The sequence below is a fragment of the Chlorocebus sabaeus genome, chromosome 7 (assembly GCF_047675955.1).
Source record: "Chlorocebus sabaeus isolate Y175 chromosome 7, mChlSab1.0.hap1, whole genome shotgun sequence".
Taxonomy (NCBI): domain Eukaryota; kingdom Metazoa; phylum Chordata; class Mammalia; order Primates; family Cercopithecidae; genus Chlorocebus; species Chlorocebus sabaeus.
The window spans coordinates 97249412-97264041 of record NC_132910.1 but is presented as its reverse complement, the minus strand read 5'-3'; the positions used below and the strand labels follow the sequence as shown (position 1 = coordinate 97264041).

Here is a 14630-nt window from a genome sequence, read left to right as displayed (position 1 = left end):
TGACTTTTGACAGTCTGATTATAATGTCCCTGGGAGAATTCCTCTTTGGATTCAATCAATTTGGGGACTTTGAGCTTCACAGATATGGATGCCTGTATCTATCCCAAGGCTTGAAAAGTTTTTAGCATTCTCTGTGTCTTCTCCTCTGGAGCTCCCATAATGCCAAAAATCTGTTGACTTAGTAGCATTCCATAAGTCCCATAGGCTGTTTAACTCTTTTTCTTCTTTTTCTTATTTTTTCTTCTGACTGAGTCACTTCTAAAGTCCTTTCTTCAACTTCACAGATTATTTCTTCTGCTCAGTGGAGTCTGCTATTGAGGCTTTATATTTCATTTTTTATTTTATTGATTGAAGTCTTCAGCTTCAAGATTTCTGTTTGATTAATTTTTGTGTTATCTGTTTCTTTATAAATTTGTTATTCAGATCATGAATTATTTCCCTGATTTCATTAAATTATCTATTTGTATTCTTTTATATCTTGTTGAGTTTCCTTAAGATTATTATTTTTAAATTCCTCTTCAGATAATTAGTAAATTTCTCTTCTGTTGTATCAGTTACTAGAGAATCATTTAGTTCCTTTGATAATGTCATTCTTCCTTACTTTTTCATGTGTCTTGTGTTTTTGCATTTATGTCTGTGCATCTGGTGGTGCGATCACCTCTTCCAAATTTTATAGAGTGGTTTTCATTGGGGGAAGACTTGTCCCTGAAGATGAGCCTAAGGGTGGCAGTTGGACAGATTATAGTGGCTCTGGTTTTGTATTGGTGCAATGGTGAAATCTTTGTGCAGCTTCTTCTGTTGTGATCAATGTTAGTAATGACTGTGGATGCCCCTATGGTCTATGCTGCAGGAGTTCATGGCAGTGGTGGTGGTTTCACAGCTTGTTAGGGCAGGGACTTTAGGGATTTTTCTGTTTTTGCTTTTCATACAATTTGGAGTCTTAGCTGAGGGGATCTCTTTGGGCGTTGGGTCTGCATAGCTCAAAGGCAGCCACAGCAGCACTGGTATTCATGGCACAGGTGCTCAGGGTGCCTGTGGATCCAGGTTCTTGGGCTCAGGATCTTTTGAGATTACTATTAGCACCTGGGACTTGAGGCACAGGTTCACTCTTCAAGGCATGATTGAATGCAGTTCTCTCACTAGGCTGGGGTCCATTGCTCTGAAGCATACCCTAGAAGCCCAAACCCTGGGCTGGATGCAGTTATGGTACTGCCCCTGGGTGGCATGGCATAGTACTTGCATAACTCTTGGGAAGAAGGGGTCCTCCAGAGGCTCAGGCCCAGGGAACAGAGCACAGCTGCAATTTGGGACCTGGAGCCACGAGGGCACAGTGGTAACTCAGGCTCTGGGGGATGAGGTGACTCTGGACCCTGAAGTGGTAGTACATGGCCATAGCCCAGGTTCTGTGACACAAAGTGCAGCAGCAGCAACAGCAGCAGCAGCCGCAGCAAGGACCCAGAAATGGCAAGATGACACTTTGGCTTGTAGGACATGGGGCGCAGTGCAGCAATGACTTTACCGTCTGGAGAGATGGGGTGCTTCAGCAGCTTGAACTGTCGGGGACTCATTCTGTTCCAGGTAGGCATGGCACTGTGCCTATTTGGCCTGGGGAGAGGGGTGGTATGGCTTAGCCAGGGCTCTGAATTCTTGGGATGGGAATTACTGTATCTGCTTAGCCCCAGAAAGCATGGCTACAGCAGTCCGGGGAGCTTCTGTATTCTCAAAGGTGGGGTGCCACATCAGGTGTGGTACTTAGAGGTACAACTGCTCTGGTGTGCTGGAGGGTTGGAGTCCTTTGAGGGGCAGGATGCGGTGTCACCTCTGGGGTTGGGAGAATGCTGCTCCAGTGTACAGGAGACCTGAGGTTTCCTTCCCTTCTCTGTGCCGCCATCTCGGGTTTTTGTACTTCCCACGATTTCTCCTGTTTATTTGCTGTTCTCTGGTGCTCTCCTTTAGCTGTTTTGGTAAATATGCAGTTGCTTATTCTTTTTTTTTTTTTTTTTTTTTTTTTTTTTTGTAGAAGAGAAAGATCGCTAGCAGCTTCCTGTCAGTCATCTTGCTGACATCACTCCTCTGGTTGCTTTCAATTATCGACCTCACCTTCATCTTTAGAACAGAACCCCAACTTTTAGCTGGCACCCAACTGAAATAATCATATTTATCTACATTTATCTACTAGACTTCCTGGTGTTCTGTTTGGCCATATGACTAAATTCTTGCTTTTAAGATGTAAATAAAAGTATTTTATGTTACATCCAGGTCGTCCACTTAAATGGAAGTGGTACAGCCTTCATTTTTTTCATCATCTTTCCGCTTACTGGAATGTTGATTTGATTATTAGAGCTTGAGGAGCATTCCTGGCTCATGAGATAGCCTGCTAATGACAGTGGAGCAGCAAGAATAGGATGTGGGGTCTTTTTGACTATGGAGCTGCCATGCCAGCCCTGGATTGCCCACCTTGGGACATCTTTTACATGAAAGAAAAATGAGCATCTCTTTGTATAATCTACTGTTATTGGGGGTAATATTTTATATACAGCAAACTAAGCACATTTTATATAAAATGTATAAGCTTATAATTTTCAAATAATAGAATATAATAAAGGACATTTAACATTGGAACTACACTGAATATAATTTAAAATAATGTGATATCTAGTAGGTACTGAAGAGCTGAATTACTTTTTGGGTCTAATATAACTTAATAGTTATATTAATAACTTAATAACAATGTGGTATTATAAAAAATCTAGTTGTCTTGAATTTTCTAACCTTTGGATTCTTTTAGAAATACAGATTAATATTGAGAAAAGTTTTGTTATTTAGCTGCAGTATGCCTTATACTACGTACAAAACTCAGACATCTAGGGGAATTTTTGAAAACATTCTTTCTGGAATCAATTTTGTTAAAATATTCTGGGACAGATATTCTGCTTTTTTGGTTGTTTTTTGAATGTTGAATGTTTTTTGAATGTTGAATGTATAAATTAACATGTGGTTATAATGCTTCTCGTAAACTTTATGCATCTTTGGTCAAAGGGCAACAGTCTAAATAAAAGATCTTGGAATTTTTATTGTCTTAGGGTTTGTATATCATTTTTCTAACAATTTTTTTGAATTGTGGTAAAATAATTTTTAAGTGTACAGTTCAGTGGCATTACGTACATTCATATTGTTGTGTAACCACCATCATCCATCTCTAGAACTTTTTCATCTTCCTAAGCTGAAACTTCCATTAATTAAACGACTGGTCTCCATACTCCCTTCCCCCACCCTCTGGCAACTACCAGTCTACTTTTTGTGTCTATGAACTTGACTATTCTAGAAACCTCATATAAATAGAATCATACAATATTGTCCTGTTATAACTGGCTTATTCCATTGTAGCACAATTCTTTTGTATTTACTTGGGAAATTAATCATAAATGAGGTATGATTGCCTAAGATTATCTTTCTTATATTTATCTTCTGAACATTTTCATCTGTTTTAATTATAATGGATATTAACAGAGAGTAGGTAGTGTTATGATAAAGTAGGGTATTAGAATTGCTAACCTACGAAATATAGTACAAAGCTGAAGTCACTATATAGCTATATGCTTTTATTTTTACGAGGATAATTGAAACCTAAAATGACTAATTTCTCTTAATAGATCAGAGATGAGTGTGTTGGGTATTTTGGCAATCTGGTGAGTTTTCTGTCATCCTGTAAAACAATATAAATATCATATTGCAGGGGAACATTTGATTTTATACATTATCCAAATCTGTAATTATATGTTAGAAACAGGCAAAATTTGATATTTTAGGATAAAATATCAAAGTTCACAAATTAAGCTGTTTTCCCACTTGGCTTATATTCTATTTGTATAACAAATGGCAATTTTTTCTTATTCAAACTGTATAGATTTTTGAGATTGAACAATAATGCCTAAAATGATATGCAGATGTTGATGATTATTTTTGTTTTCTTGGAAAAAATGTTGGTGATATTGTGACTATGAATATAACACTTTGTCCTTGACATCACTGTTTTATTTTTATTTCTAAAGCTCGTAACATTTCTTCTTGCTCTTTCTTGCTTTCCTTAGAGGCACTTTACAGAAGCCCACTTTAGTAAAATCTTTTTAGTAGATTAGTAGCTATGAATCTTTCAAAAATCCCAGCTAGAAGAAATAGGATAGGGAGTTGGCATAATGGGAAGCATGCAACTGTATTTACAAATCTTAGACATTGTCCCACAATTTTGGTGTAACCCTTCAGCTGACAATTAAAATCTTTGCTTTATCAGTCATCATCCAACCCTAACAGATGGGTGAGGAATTAATCTGATTTGTATTTTTCCCCACAACTTTCTGCTACATATTGTAATATTCTATGATTAACATTCAGTGAATTCTTAAAGTTGATTGATGGGCCTTAAAAATATAATATGTACATCCTATTTAAATTATACCAGAGTAAAACCACAGAACAGAAGAGCTCCTAAGACCCCTGTAGACATTTGAAAACAATTTTGATACTGTCGTCCACTCAAAAAGAAATCTGCTAATACTGTAATGTTTTTTCCCTTGCCAGGACCCTCCTTGCCTGGTGTCATTTCTTGAGCTCTCCTGGGAGGAGATTAGTCTAAAACAACAAAGTAGCCAGATGTCTGGTTCTGAGAGAGTCCCAGAGGCCAGGCTATGGTAGGCAACAGAAACCGCGTGGGGCTGAAGATCAAAGATACCTGAGAATTACTTATGGACACATAGTATGTGTCATTCCCATTATTAACAGTCTGAGAAAATTTGTTTCCCTAATTAACCCTTTTGTTGGAATAACCTTAAATTTTAGTGAGTATAGTTCTGTTTTGATATGTTTTCTTTTGTGTAGTGTTAAATGCACACACCAGAAAAGAGAAATGAAAGGGAACTCTCGTGCTTGATTGAAATCTCTAAGCTGTTATTCTTCTCCCAAATAGATATGCTATCAAGTGTGTTATCATTTATCATGAAATAAATGGGCATTATGGTTCTAAGTTAAAATTATACATCAGTAGAAACCACATGGTTTATATGTACAAAAAGCTGTTCTTAAATTCCTAATCCTTTTTAAGCACAAGTATTTCAACTTTTAACTGTTTTAGAGTGGTGATTTTTAGATCACAGTTTCCTGTTCTTAAAATGAATTCAGAATAAATCCCAGTGGTGGGAAATCTGTATTTTATTAATAGTTGACCTCTTACTTTTCACATTGGTATTACTAATGAAATTATAATTAAAAATTCTTGTTATCCTTTATCTGTTTGCTTTTATGATATAATCTTCATTACTTACACATGTACAAAATTGGAAAATACAAATGCATTTGCTGTTTTAGGTTATTCTTAATTCTAGAGCCTCTAAAAGCTTTCAGCTGAATTTATCCAAGGGATGAGTAAAAATCTAATTATAACTTCTGAGTTTTTAACCTCTAGATGAGAGTATCAGAAAAGAAAACAAAAGATTTTGGTTGACTTTGCTACTTGTTTTTGTTTCTGTTTAACATTGTCGTGTAACAAAAGTGTGTAAAAGCCTTACTCTTGCGTTTTCTGAGATGTAATCATAAACCATTGTTATCAAGAGCATGATTAGTCAGCTTTAGAGCTTTTAAGTGCTACAACACATTCTTTAGCATATAGTCATATAAACTTGGCATAAAAGCTGTAAAAATGTCTTTAAATCTAATTGGAGATATGTGTTAGCAATGTAGTGCAGAGATTTCATATTCTTTGTGTAATGGTCAAGGCTTCTTTTAATTCCTTGAGGAAAATGAAGCTCCTAGGAGCAGTTTATAAGGATTAATTGATTTATATCTTTGTTTCCAGATTTAAGTATTGAAGCAAGAATAAAATTGGCTTCTTGTACAAAGAACTGGAGAAATAACTGTTTTTGTTTGTTTGTTTGTTTGTTTGTTTGTTTTGAGATGGAGTCTCACTCTGTTGCCCAGGCTGGAGATCTTGGTTCACTGCAAGCTCTGCCTCCCGGGTTCATGCCATTCTCCTGCCTCAGCCTCCTGAGTCACTGGGACTACAGGTGCCCACCACCATACCTGGCTAATTTTTTGTATGTTTAGTGGAGATGGGGTTTCACCATATTAGCCAGGATGGTCTCGATCTCCTGACCTCGTGATCCACTGGCCTCGGCCTCCCAAAGTGTTGGGATTACAGGCATGAGCCACTGCCCCCAGCCTGTATTTTTTATTTTTTATTTTTCAGACCAAAATTTGTTATTACTTCCATGACAAAGGGTGATCTGTGTTTTTCACTCTTTACACTTGTGTTTCTGCTACTGGCTTCCCCCACTGTGAACAACACCATTTGCTATCACTAAACCAGTCTAATTAACTGTCTTCCTGTTTTGAATGCAAGTTGAGTCAGTGCTGGTCACTTTACCATAAATATACCTGAGCCCTAAGTAATAGATTATTTTAAGCAAGTAATATTAGAGAAAACCATAATTCCATCAATTCCTTAAAGATTTTTTATAGCAAGATTTGATCTGGGGCAATGCAAGTCATAGCTCTAGAACTAAATTCCAAAAGAAAGGAGATCCAGCATCCCATTGGACTGTGGCTCAGGGTGCTGTTTGCTTTCTTCTGTTCAGGTAACTCCACATGTGCCTCCCTTTTACCCTTCACGCCAAGACACATGCACATGCACACACACACAAACACACACAGTTTAAATGGTCATTTGTTAAAGTGAAGACTGAAAGGTAACTCGTCGTTTTGTCTTTCAGAAGTTGTCAATACTGCTGACCACTTATTCTTAATGTATTTATTTTGCATTGGCCATTGGTGCCCTGCTGCTTGCCTCCGCCTTATTTACCTCATGGGCCATTACTGCACGTATCATCTCTTTGTGCAGCGTGTCTTCTACAACACTCTACAGAGAAGTGTTTAATTGTGCTTTAAAAAATAGGTATTATCAAATTTAAGGAGGTGAATAGTGTTAGTTTTCTAGTTGCTACTCTTTAGTTACTCTACCTTCCTCATTCATAGATTTCCTTTTACATTGCCTCCTCCTCTACCTTCTCATATTTTATTTCTTTTTCTTCATCTTTTAGGTGTTAATTCTGTTTCTTCATCCTATCTGTAGCTTTTCAGGAAGGGTTCTGATGTGAAATAAGAGATAAATTGTAAAGGTAGGCAATTAAGATCTTTTTCTAAAAACACCTTTAGCAGCTTAATGCATAATGATTTAGTACTTGCATGGGTGTTGAGGTAGTCATCTGTAAACTTTTTATGATAAAAATTATGTGCTTGCAATATAAATTCAGTTGGCTTTGTCAGAATGTGAAGATTTAATATGCGTTTTAATTTCTCTTAATTTGAAAAGCTTTAAGGTTGTATATACAATCTTAACATTTTCTTTTTAGTTCATAATGGATTGAAAGGTTTTTTGAGGTATTTTTTTTTTTTTTTTACTTGTTTGATCAATTTCTCTAGTTTTCATTTAAAGTTATATTTATCTTCACCCGAGGTTTGGAGTAAGAGCTTTGAAACATCTGTTACTGTTTAGAATGGTGGTCTTTGACACTTACGTTACCCAAGAGGCTGAGGTTGCAAAGTGACAGGATTAGATCTCGGCAAATGGGAGTGTCCTTTCTCCAGTGCATAGCATGTTGCTCAAGAGGGCAATCGTGGAAGGCAAGGATGTTTGGGGAACAAAAATGATTGGTTCTTGAATCCTTGTGACTTCTAACTCTATTGCTAAAATAAAGATCAACATTTAAAAAAACTATAATAGAAAATTAAGTATTGCCATTGATTATATTCAATATGAGTGATTGACAGGAAACGTTTTAAGTGGATTATTTTTCTTTTTTTCAAGTAAGATTTACATGATTAAATACAAAATGAAACTACAGCTGATAGATAATCAGATACCTAAGAATAATGTTTGGGAAGCCGGGTTTCCTGAAGATATGAGGCTCAGTTATTTTAGCCTGGGGATTTTGCCTGGGGAAAAATGTATGTGCCTCTACAGCTGAAGGGCTATTCAGGAAGAAACAAAGTAAAATGCACCTATTTTAACGTGTAATTTCGATATCTCATACTTAATCTCATCCTTGGCAGAAATGTCAAAAAATACTAGCTGCAAACCATCCTGAAGCCATATCTATACCACCAGATTGAACTGGGTAAAGTTCTTAGGAATCAAATGGTTTTCATTGGAAGAGGAAGGTCCTTTCTAGGTAATTCTCTGGAGGGAAAGGAATGCTCTGGTACAATCAAAATGAAGATGTGGCTTATTTCAAATATAGGAATGTGCAGGCTATAGAAACTGCTGATGGGGGTTGAGGGGTACATTTTAAAATTAGTATATCACACGTAAGCATAAATAGGTTTATTTCACATGACTTTCTTTTTGTATTTACTGTCGCTCAAATTTTTAGATAACATTTTCTTCATTTATCTTTACCTTTAGAAATTTTATAAGTTTTATAAATCTTAAGCTTATCCAAAGTTGAATTGCTAATGCTGGAAATCATACTATAATTCTGTCCTTATTACCTTCTTTACCACCCTTTAGAGACCAAATTATTCTTTTTTTTTTTTTTTTTCCTAAGTAACCAAACATTTTTTTTTATTTTTTATTTTTTATTTAATTTAATTTAATTTAATTTATTTATTTATTTATTTATTTATTATTATTAAACTTCAAGTTGTAGGGTACATGTGCACAACGTGCAGGTTTGCTACATATGTATACTTGTGCCATGTTGGTGTGCTGCACCCATCAACTCGTCATTTACATCAGGTATAACTCCCAATGCAATCCCTCCCCCCTCCCCCCTCCCCATGATAGGCCCCGGTGTGTGATGTTCCCCTTCCCGAGTCCAAGTGATCTCATTGTTCAGTTCCCACCTACGAGTGAGAACATGCGGTGTTGAGACCAAATTATTCTAGCTAAATAAGTTGCTATTTAAGATAAAATCAAGTTCTTAGTGATGGCATAACTGATTTCTATTTCATATACATGCTTTTTTTGTTTACACTAGAGTGGAAATGTACCTCTTTAAGGAATTAAAGTGGTAAAGTCTGGCCACTATTTATCCTGTCACCACATGGCTGCTGTTGATTGTTTTTTAATCAGAAATCAAATTTCTATCCTTAATGACTTGGAAGATGCATTACATTTTGTCAAAATGTAAGAATTCTTGAAGAATAAAGAGCCCCTGGAATCCCCCAAAAGATCAAGAGGCAGATGTGTATAATTTTGTTGTTTAACACATATATGAGCATTAATATTTATAATGGAGTTTAGTATTTTGTATTTATACTTTTATCAATAACATATTGCAGTATATTGTTTAGAGACTATTAAATAGCTCAGGATTTACTTATGGAAGGAAAACTTCTTCTAGGGTTTTTTTTTTTTTCTCTTTTATTTGACTTTTCCTCAGGTTGTTTAGTAAAGAACAACTTTCTTCAACATGAGGAGGATATTTACTTCATATAAAACCCTGTCTGGTATGTATGGAAGTAATCCAAAGAACTGACAAGTTGCAGAATGGTCACCCTCACCTGTCTAATGTGTTGCAAAAACTGTTAAGGTAACAGAGATAACTGTGCCAGTGAAAATCAGTGCCATAGCCCTTGATACTTAATTTTGATTAATTATTAGAATGTATATAAAGTATATCAGGTTGGTTGCTATAAATAATAGTGTTGGTTCCCTAACATTTAAAATTTATAGAAATGTTGGATACATGTACTTTTGTTTGACTGCAGGATCCATTTTTTAAAATTAAAATACCCACCAAAATGTAAGATTTCTAGAAACTCATTTTTTAAAAATACTCAATTAGTAGAAAATGTTTCCCTAGCCAAATTGGTAGTCTCATGCTCTTTTAAATAGCGTTATTTAGAACACTTCTAAAAGCACTTTTTCCCATTAAATTAAATGTCAAATTATACCCCTTCTTTGCAACCTTTTTAAGGGGAAATTTCAAGGAATGAGGCTATATTTAATTCACCGAAATGAATTATGATTTCAAACGTCTGTTAAGGTGTTTTAAAGATGATCTTATGTAATGTGGTAAATAGAAATTTTTAGTGGAATATACCCTTCAGCTTTTCTTTACTTGATATATATTGTAGGTTGGAAAGAAAATCACACACAGATAAAACATTCTAGAAACCAAACAGCATTAAAATAAAACATATGTGTCATACATGCAAACAGTAAAAAACATGTCAGCGGGTCAGCCTTTTTTTTTTTTTTTAAACTATCTTCAATAATCATTTGAGATTAAACAAAATGATTTTGACATCTTTTTTGCTTATACCATCAGCCAGTTGTAGTAATCTATCCACAACTTTTCTTATTGGAATCAGTATGCACAAAGGTTTATGCTTTATGGGAATCTTACGATGTGCTTGAAACATTTAAAGAAGACATTGGTATAGGAGTACCTTCACTTTTATCCCCATGAGGAAATAGTGATGACTGCCATTCAGATCTTCCTCACACTTCTAGTCCTCTATATTGATTGAGGAATCTTTAGACAACCGGTGACCAAGTGGTTTGCTTTTTACCAACTTGGGCTTTTATATTTGAAATTCACATTTCAGTCTCATTCCTACCTACTGCTGCAGAATGGCCTTTAGATAACTAGACTTTAAAAAGTTAAAAGGCAATAAGTCAATCCCCTGGAAACGATGCAGAAACATAGATTCAAATCATAAATAAGGAAATGCATTGGGTACATTAAACCGACATAGAAAAATGGATTTCTGTCTTTTGTAGTAAGGTAATTGGGCACCACTGCTTGGCAGGAGCTGGTGCTATTGAGCTAGCTCTAGCTGCCACAGGTTGATAGGCAGGTGATAAGGCAGCTTCCACCAGGGTCTGCACAGGAGGCCTACCTAATATGCTGTCTGCCCTAAGGGCCTATGGGAACACAGTTGGATTATTATGTTAATGCATGAGCCCGCTGCCCTCTTCCTATCCCAGCTGGGTTCCCTGTTGTTAGGAACTGCTTTGCACTGACAGTGGAGTAATATGCTTCATGATTGAAAGGGCAAAGGGGCTTGAAAGAAAAAAAAAAAAAAACAGAATAAGCCTGCACAGATATGTAAATGAGAGAAGGAAATCTGTAGGAAGATTTCACTTTATTAGAAAGTTCTTCTTATAGCACTCTGTAAAACCACTCATTTCTTAATTAATTTCTGGGTTTGCTTTTCGTCCTAACACTGGTATGTATGCCGTACATGGAAGTGTTTTTCTAAACAGGCACTTAACTTGATTTGTTTTAAACTAAGATGCTCTAACACATTTGTACCCAGGTATAATGCTGACAGCAGTGCATTTTTTTGCACGTTCATTATTCTTTAATGTTTGTCCCTCAGTTATTCCACTATATTTTATAGAAAAGTTTATTTTTAAGATGCTGAAGGATTTATATTTTGTATTGAGATGTCACTTTTATTTCTCTTTATTTTTAGTGTACATTTGGAAAACTGCATGAGCTATCTTTTGGGAGTTGGGGGGTATAGAGGACAGGAAATGGTTGGGTGGGTCAGAGGGATATTTTCTTGAGTTCGTGAATTTGATATAAGTGGTGGTTCAAGCATTTTATATTTAGTCAAGGTTTTTAATGTTGACACCTTAACATAGTGAAAAGAGTGGGCTTTGGTGTCTCTAGACCTGTTCAAATGCAGACTCTACTAATTAATTACTATCTGATTTTAGATAAATTATTTTACTTCTTGTTTACTTCAGCTGTAAAATGGGTATAATATGAATTTTAAATGGAAAGGTAAAGAATATAAATAATTTGGTGTGACATAGAGTGACTACTCATTAAATACTTGCCATAATTATGATATTTAATTGTAGTTGTAATAACTATCATTTTCAGTTATGAGATCATTCCTTTAATATGTGTAACTGTATACTTTCAATGGGTTGAGGATTTTATCTACTTTCTTTTCAGCAAGCCTCACCAAATAGGAGTGACTTTAGCTACAACTGGAATTTGACACAGAAAAATACTCAGATAGACCTTATCTAACTTAAAGATCTAAAAGGTCCCTCAAACAAAACCCTAGGGTGTGTTTCTAAAGTTAGTTTTATAATAAGCCATACTTCAAATGCTAAAAGAAAACTGAATGGAAAAGAAAACCTGGTTGGTCCAGTGTTCTAGATAACTTCTGTAGTTACTTTAGTATATGCCTAAATTTAGGAAAGTTTTCGACTATCCGTACGTGTGTAACTATTTATACAAGTTCAGTATCCCTGTTCTGAAAATCTGAAACTGGAAATGCTCGAAAATCTAAAACGTTTTGAATGGCAACATGACACTCATAGAAAATGCTCACTGGTGCATTTTGGATTTTGGATTTTCGGGTTAGAGATGCTCAACCAGAAAGTATATATAATGCAGATATTCAAACATCTGAAAAATCTAAAAATCTGAAACATTTCTGGTCCTAAGCATTTTGGTTAAGAGATACTCAATGTGTAACCATTTGTTTGTCTAAGCTAATTTAAAATGGCCATATATAGTTGGGCTGTATTTTAAATACATCTCATGTTTTTTACTTAGCACTGTACCTATTGCATGAAGTGATATATGTAAAGATGATGTATGCACAGTGCTTGGCACACATAGAGGATTGAGAAGTGGTGGTTGTTATTAGTGCTAGTGAATTTCCCATACCCACATGCTAGCCTGCATTAGTCATGCTTTGCAGATTTGCAAAGAGGAGTTTGGGGCTAGTTTTAGGCTCCATAGTCTAGTAGTATGGTTATCATATATCTGGTGAAAAAGAATTCACATGATTTCTTTAATGAAAAATATAAATATGTAAACATCATTTTAATACTCTAGTGAAAACTTTGTTCAAGTTTGAGGTAAGTACCTTGTGTTATATCAGAAAAGAGACTTTTTTCTGAAAAGGTAATTGTGCATTTGACTTTAAATATTAAGAATGAAGAGGGAAGGAACCAATTCTATCTGAGCAGTCCTTCTTTGTAGTTATAGGAAAATCCTTTTATAGCATGTCTTTATATTACCCATTTAGTTATATATACATGGGGTATGTGTATGGCATGTGTATATATTTATATATGTACATATATATAAAAATATGTACATTTATATGTATGTATATATTATATGCATCTGTATCTCAGAATCAGTAGTATACCTAGGGATATTTCAAGAGGAGTTCTAACTGAGGACATTCTTTAAAAGTGGCAGTTAAAATAATCCCCTAAGTTTGAACAATAGTTGTTAAGTTGTTAAGACTTGGAAGAAAAGACATTAAAGGAAGCAATAAGCCCATGAGATAGGAGAGAAATAGCCAAAGAATTATAACTTTTTTACATCCTTCTTCTCCAACTAAATAATAGTGCAAGCTCTGTTTGCTGCCTGTTGTCAGAACATATTTATACATCTACCCCAAACGTAGCCATTCCACATTGCATGGTTATATATCTGCCCCAAACGTAGCCCATCATGGAGTAAATAATAAATTCTATTTTAAAGGAAGTTTGATTTTAAAGGAATGCCTTTGTTTTCTTTTAAAGTTGTTTTGGACTGGGTGTGGTGACTCATGTCTGTAATCCCAGCATTTGGGAGGTGGCTGAGGCAGGAGGGTCACTTGGGCAACATAGTGAGACCTCATCTCTACAAAAAAAATTTTTTTAAATAGCCAGGTGTGGTGTCATGCACCTATGGTCCCAACTACTCAGGAAGCTGAGGTGGGAGGATTGCTTGGGCCTGGGAGGTTGAGGCTGCAGTGAGCCATGATCATGTCACTGTGCTTGAGCCTGGGTGACAGAGCAAGAGCCAATAAATACATAAATCAGCTTTGGGTTTTATACATGCTAATATTCCTTTATAGGTTGAAATGTTCTTGAGGATGGTGATCATATCTTACAATAAGAAAATATTTCACTGTTTTTTATACACAGTAGGAATTCATCAAATGTTTACTGAATAATTAGGTTGATTTTGATGATAGTACGCAGATTCAAGTAGAAGCATTCTAACTCCACAGATCCTAGTGTCCTCTGTTTTCTCTTACTTTTCCCTGGTGTTGCTTTCAAGGAAGCATTTCCCATGTGCCCTTTGGCATCTTCATGCAACTGCTGACTGAGTTAAATTTCCAATCTCTCTGACACCAGCAATAGCTTCTGCCTCTCCTGACCACTTTCCTGTCTTCAGCAACCATTTATGCCTCTTTACGTCATCCCTATGTTACTATTTTAGGAGCACAAGAAAGGCCAGAGTCAGAGAAATGATGACTGGGTTAGAAGAGGTACGTCATAGGAAAAATGCCAAGATCTTGCCAGAGGGGTTTGTTTGTACCCTCCTAGAAGCCATTAGCTTCTCCAGTGACTGTACTCTCCTTCTGATTGTGCTCCCCATTCAGCTTTGCTTTTCAGGAAATTTCAGAAGAACCCTGAATGATTCTTTTTAATCCAAACTGCAATCCTAATTAGAACTGTGAAGACCTTCTCCATACAGGTTTAGTTTTCCCTAAGGACTTTAAAGTACCCCCTCATCCCCAACAATGGTTTAAAAATTGAATATTTTCTGAAGCCTCACAAATCTCTAAATATTAACAAAGAAGTACCACCCATGTAACAG

At 35.7% G+C, this 14630-nt stretch overlaps 1 protein-coding gene across 5 annotated transcripts in view; it reads left to right on the top strand.

Annotated features, from left to right (window-relative positions):
* SLC10A7 (solute carrier family 10 member 7) overlaps positions 1-14630 on the top strand; it is a 255660-nt gene that overhangs the window by 38849 nt on the left and 202181 nt on the right. The window contains exon 5 of one of the 5 annotated variants that reach the window (XM_037992719.2): positions 4579-5836. The exons of the other annotated variants lie outside the window; for them this stretch is intronic. Within the exon in view, the coding sequence (XP_037848647.1) occupies positions 4579-4692 (114 nt within the window). The 3' untranslated portion in view covers positions 4693-5836. Of the gene's footprint in view, positions 1-4578; positions 5837-14630 lie in introns of those variants that run through there. 5 annotated transcript variants of the gene reach the window in all.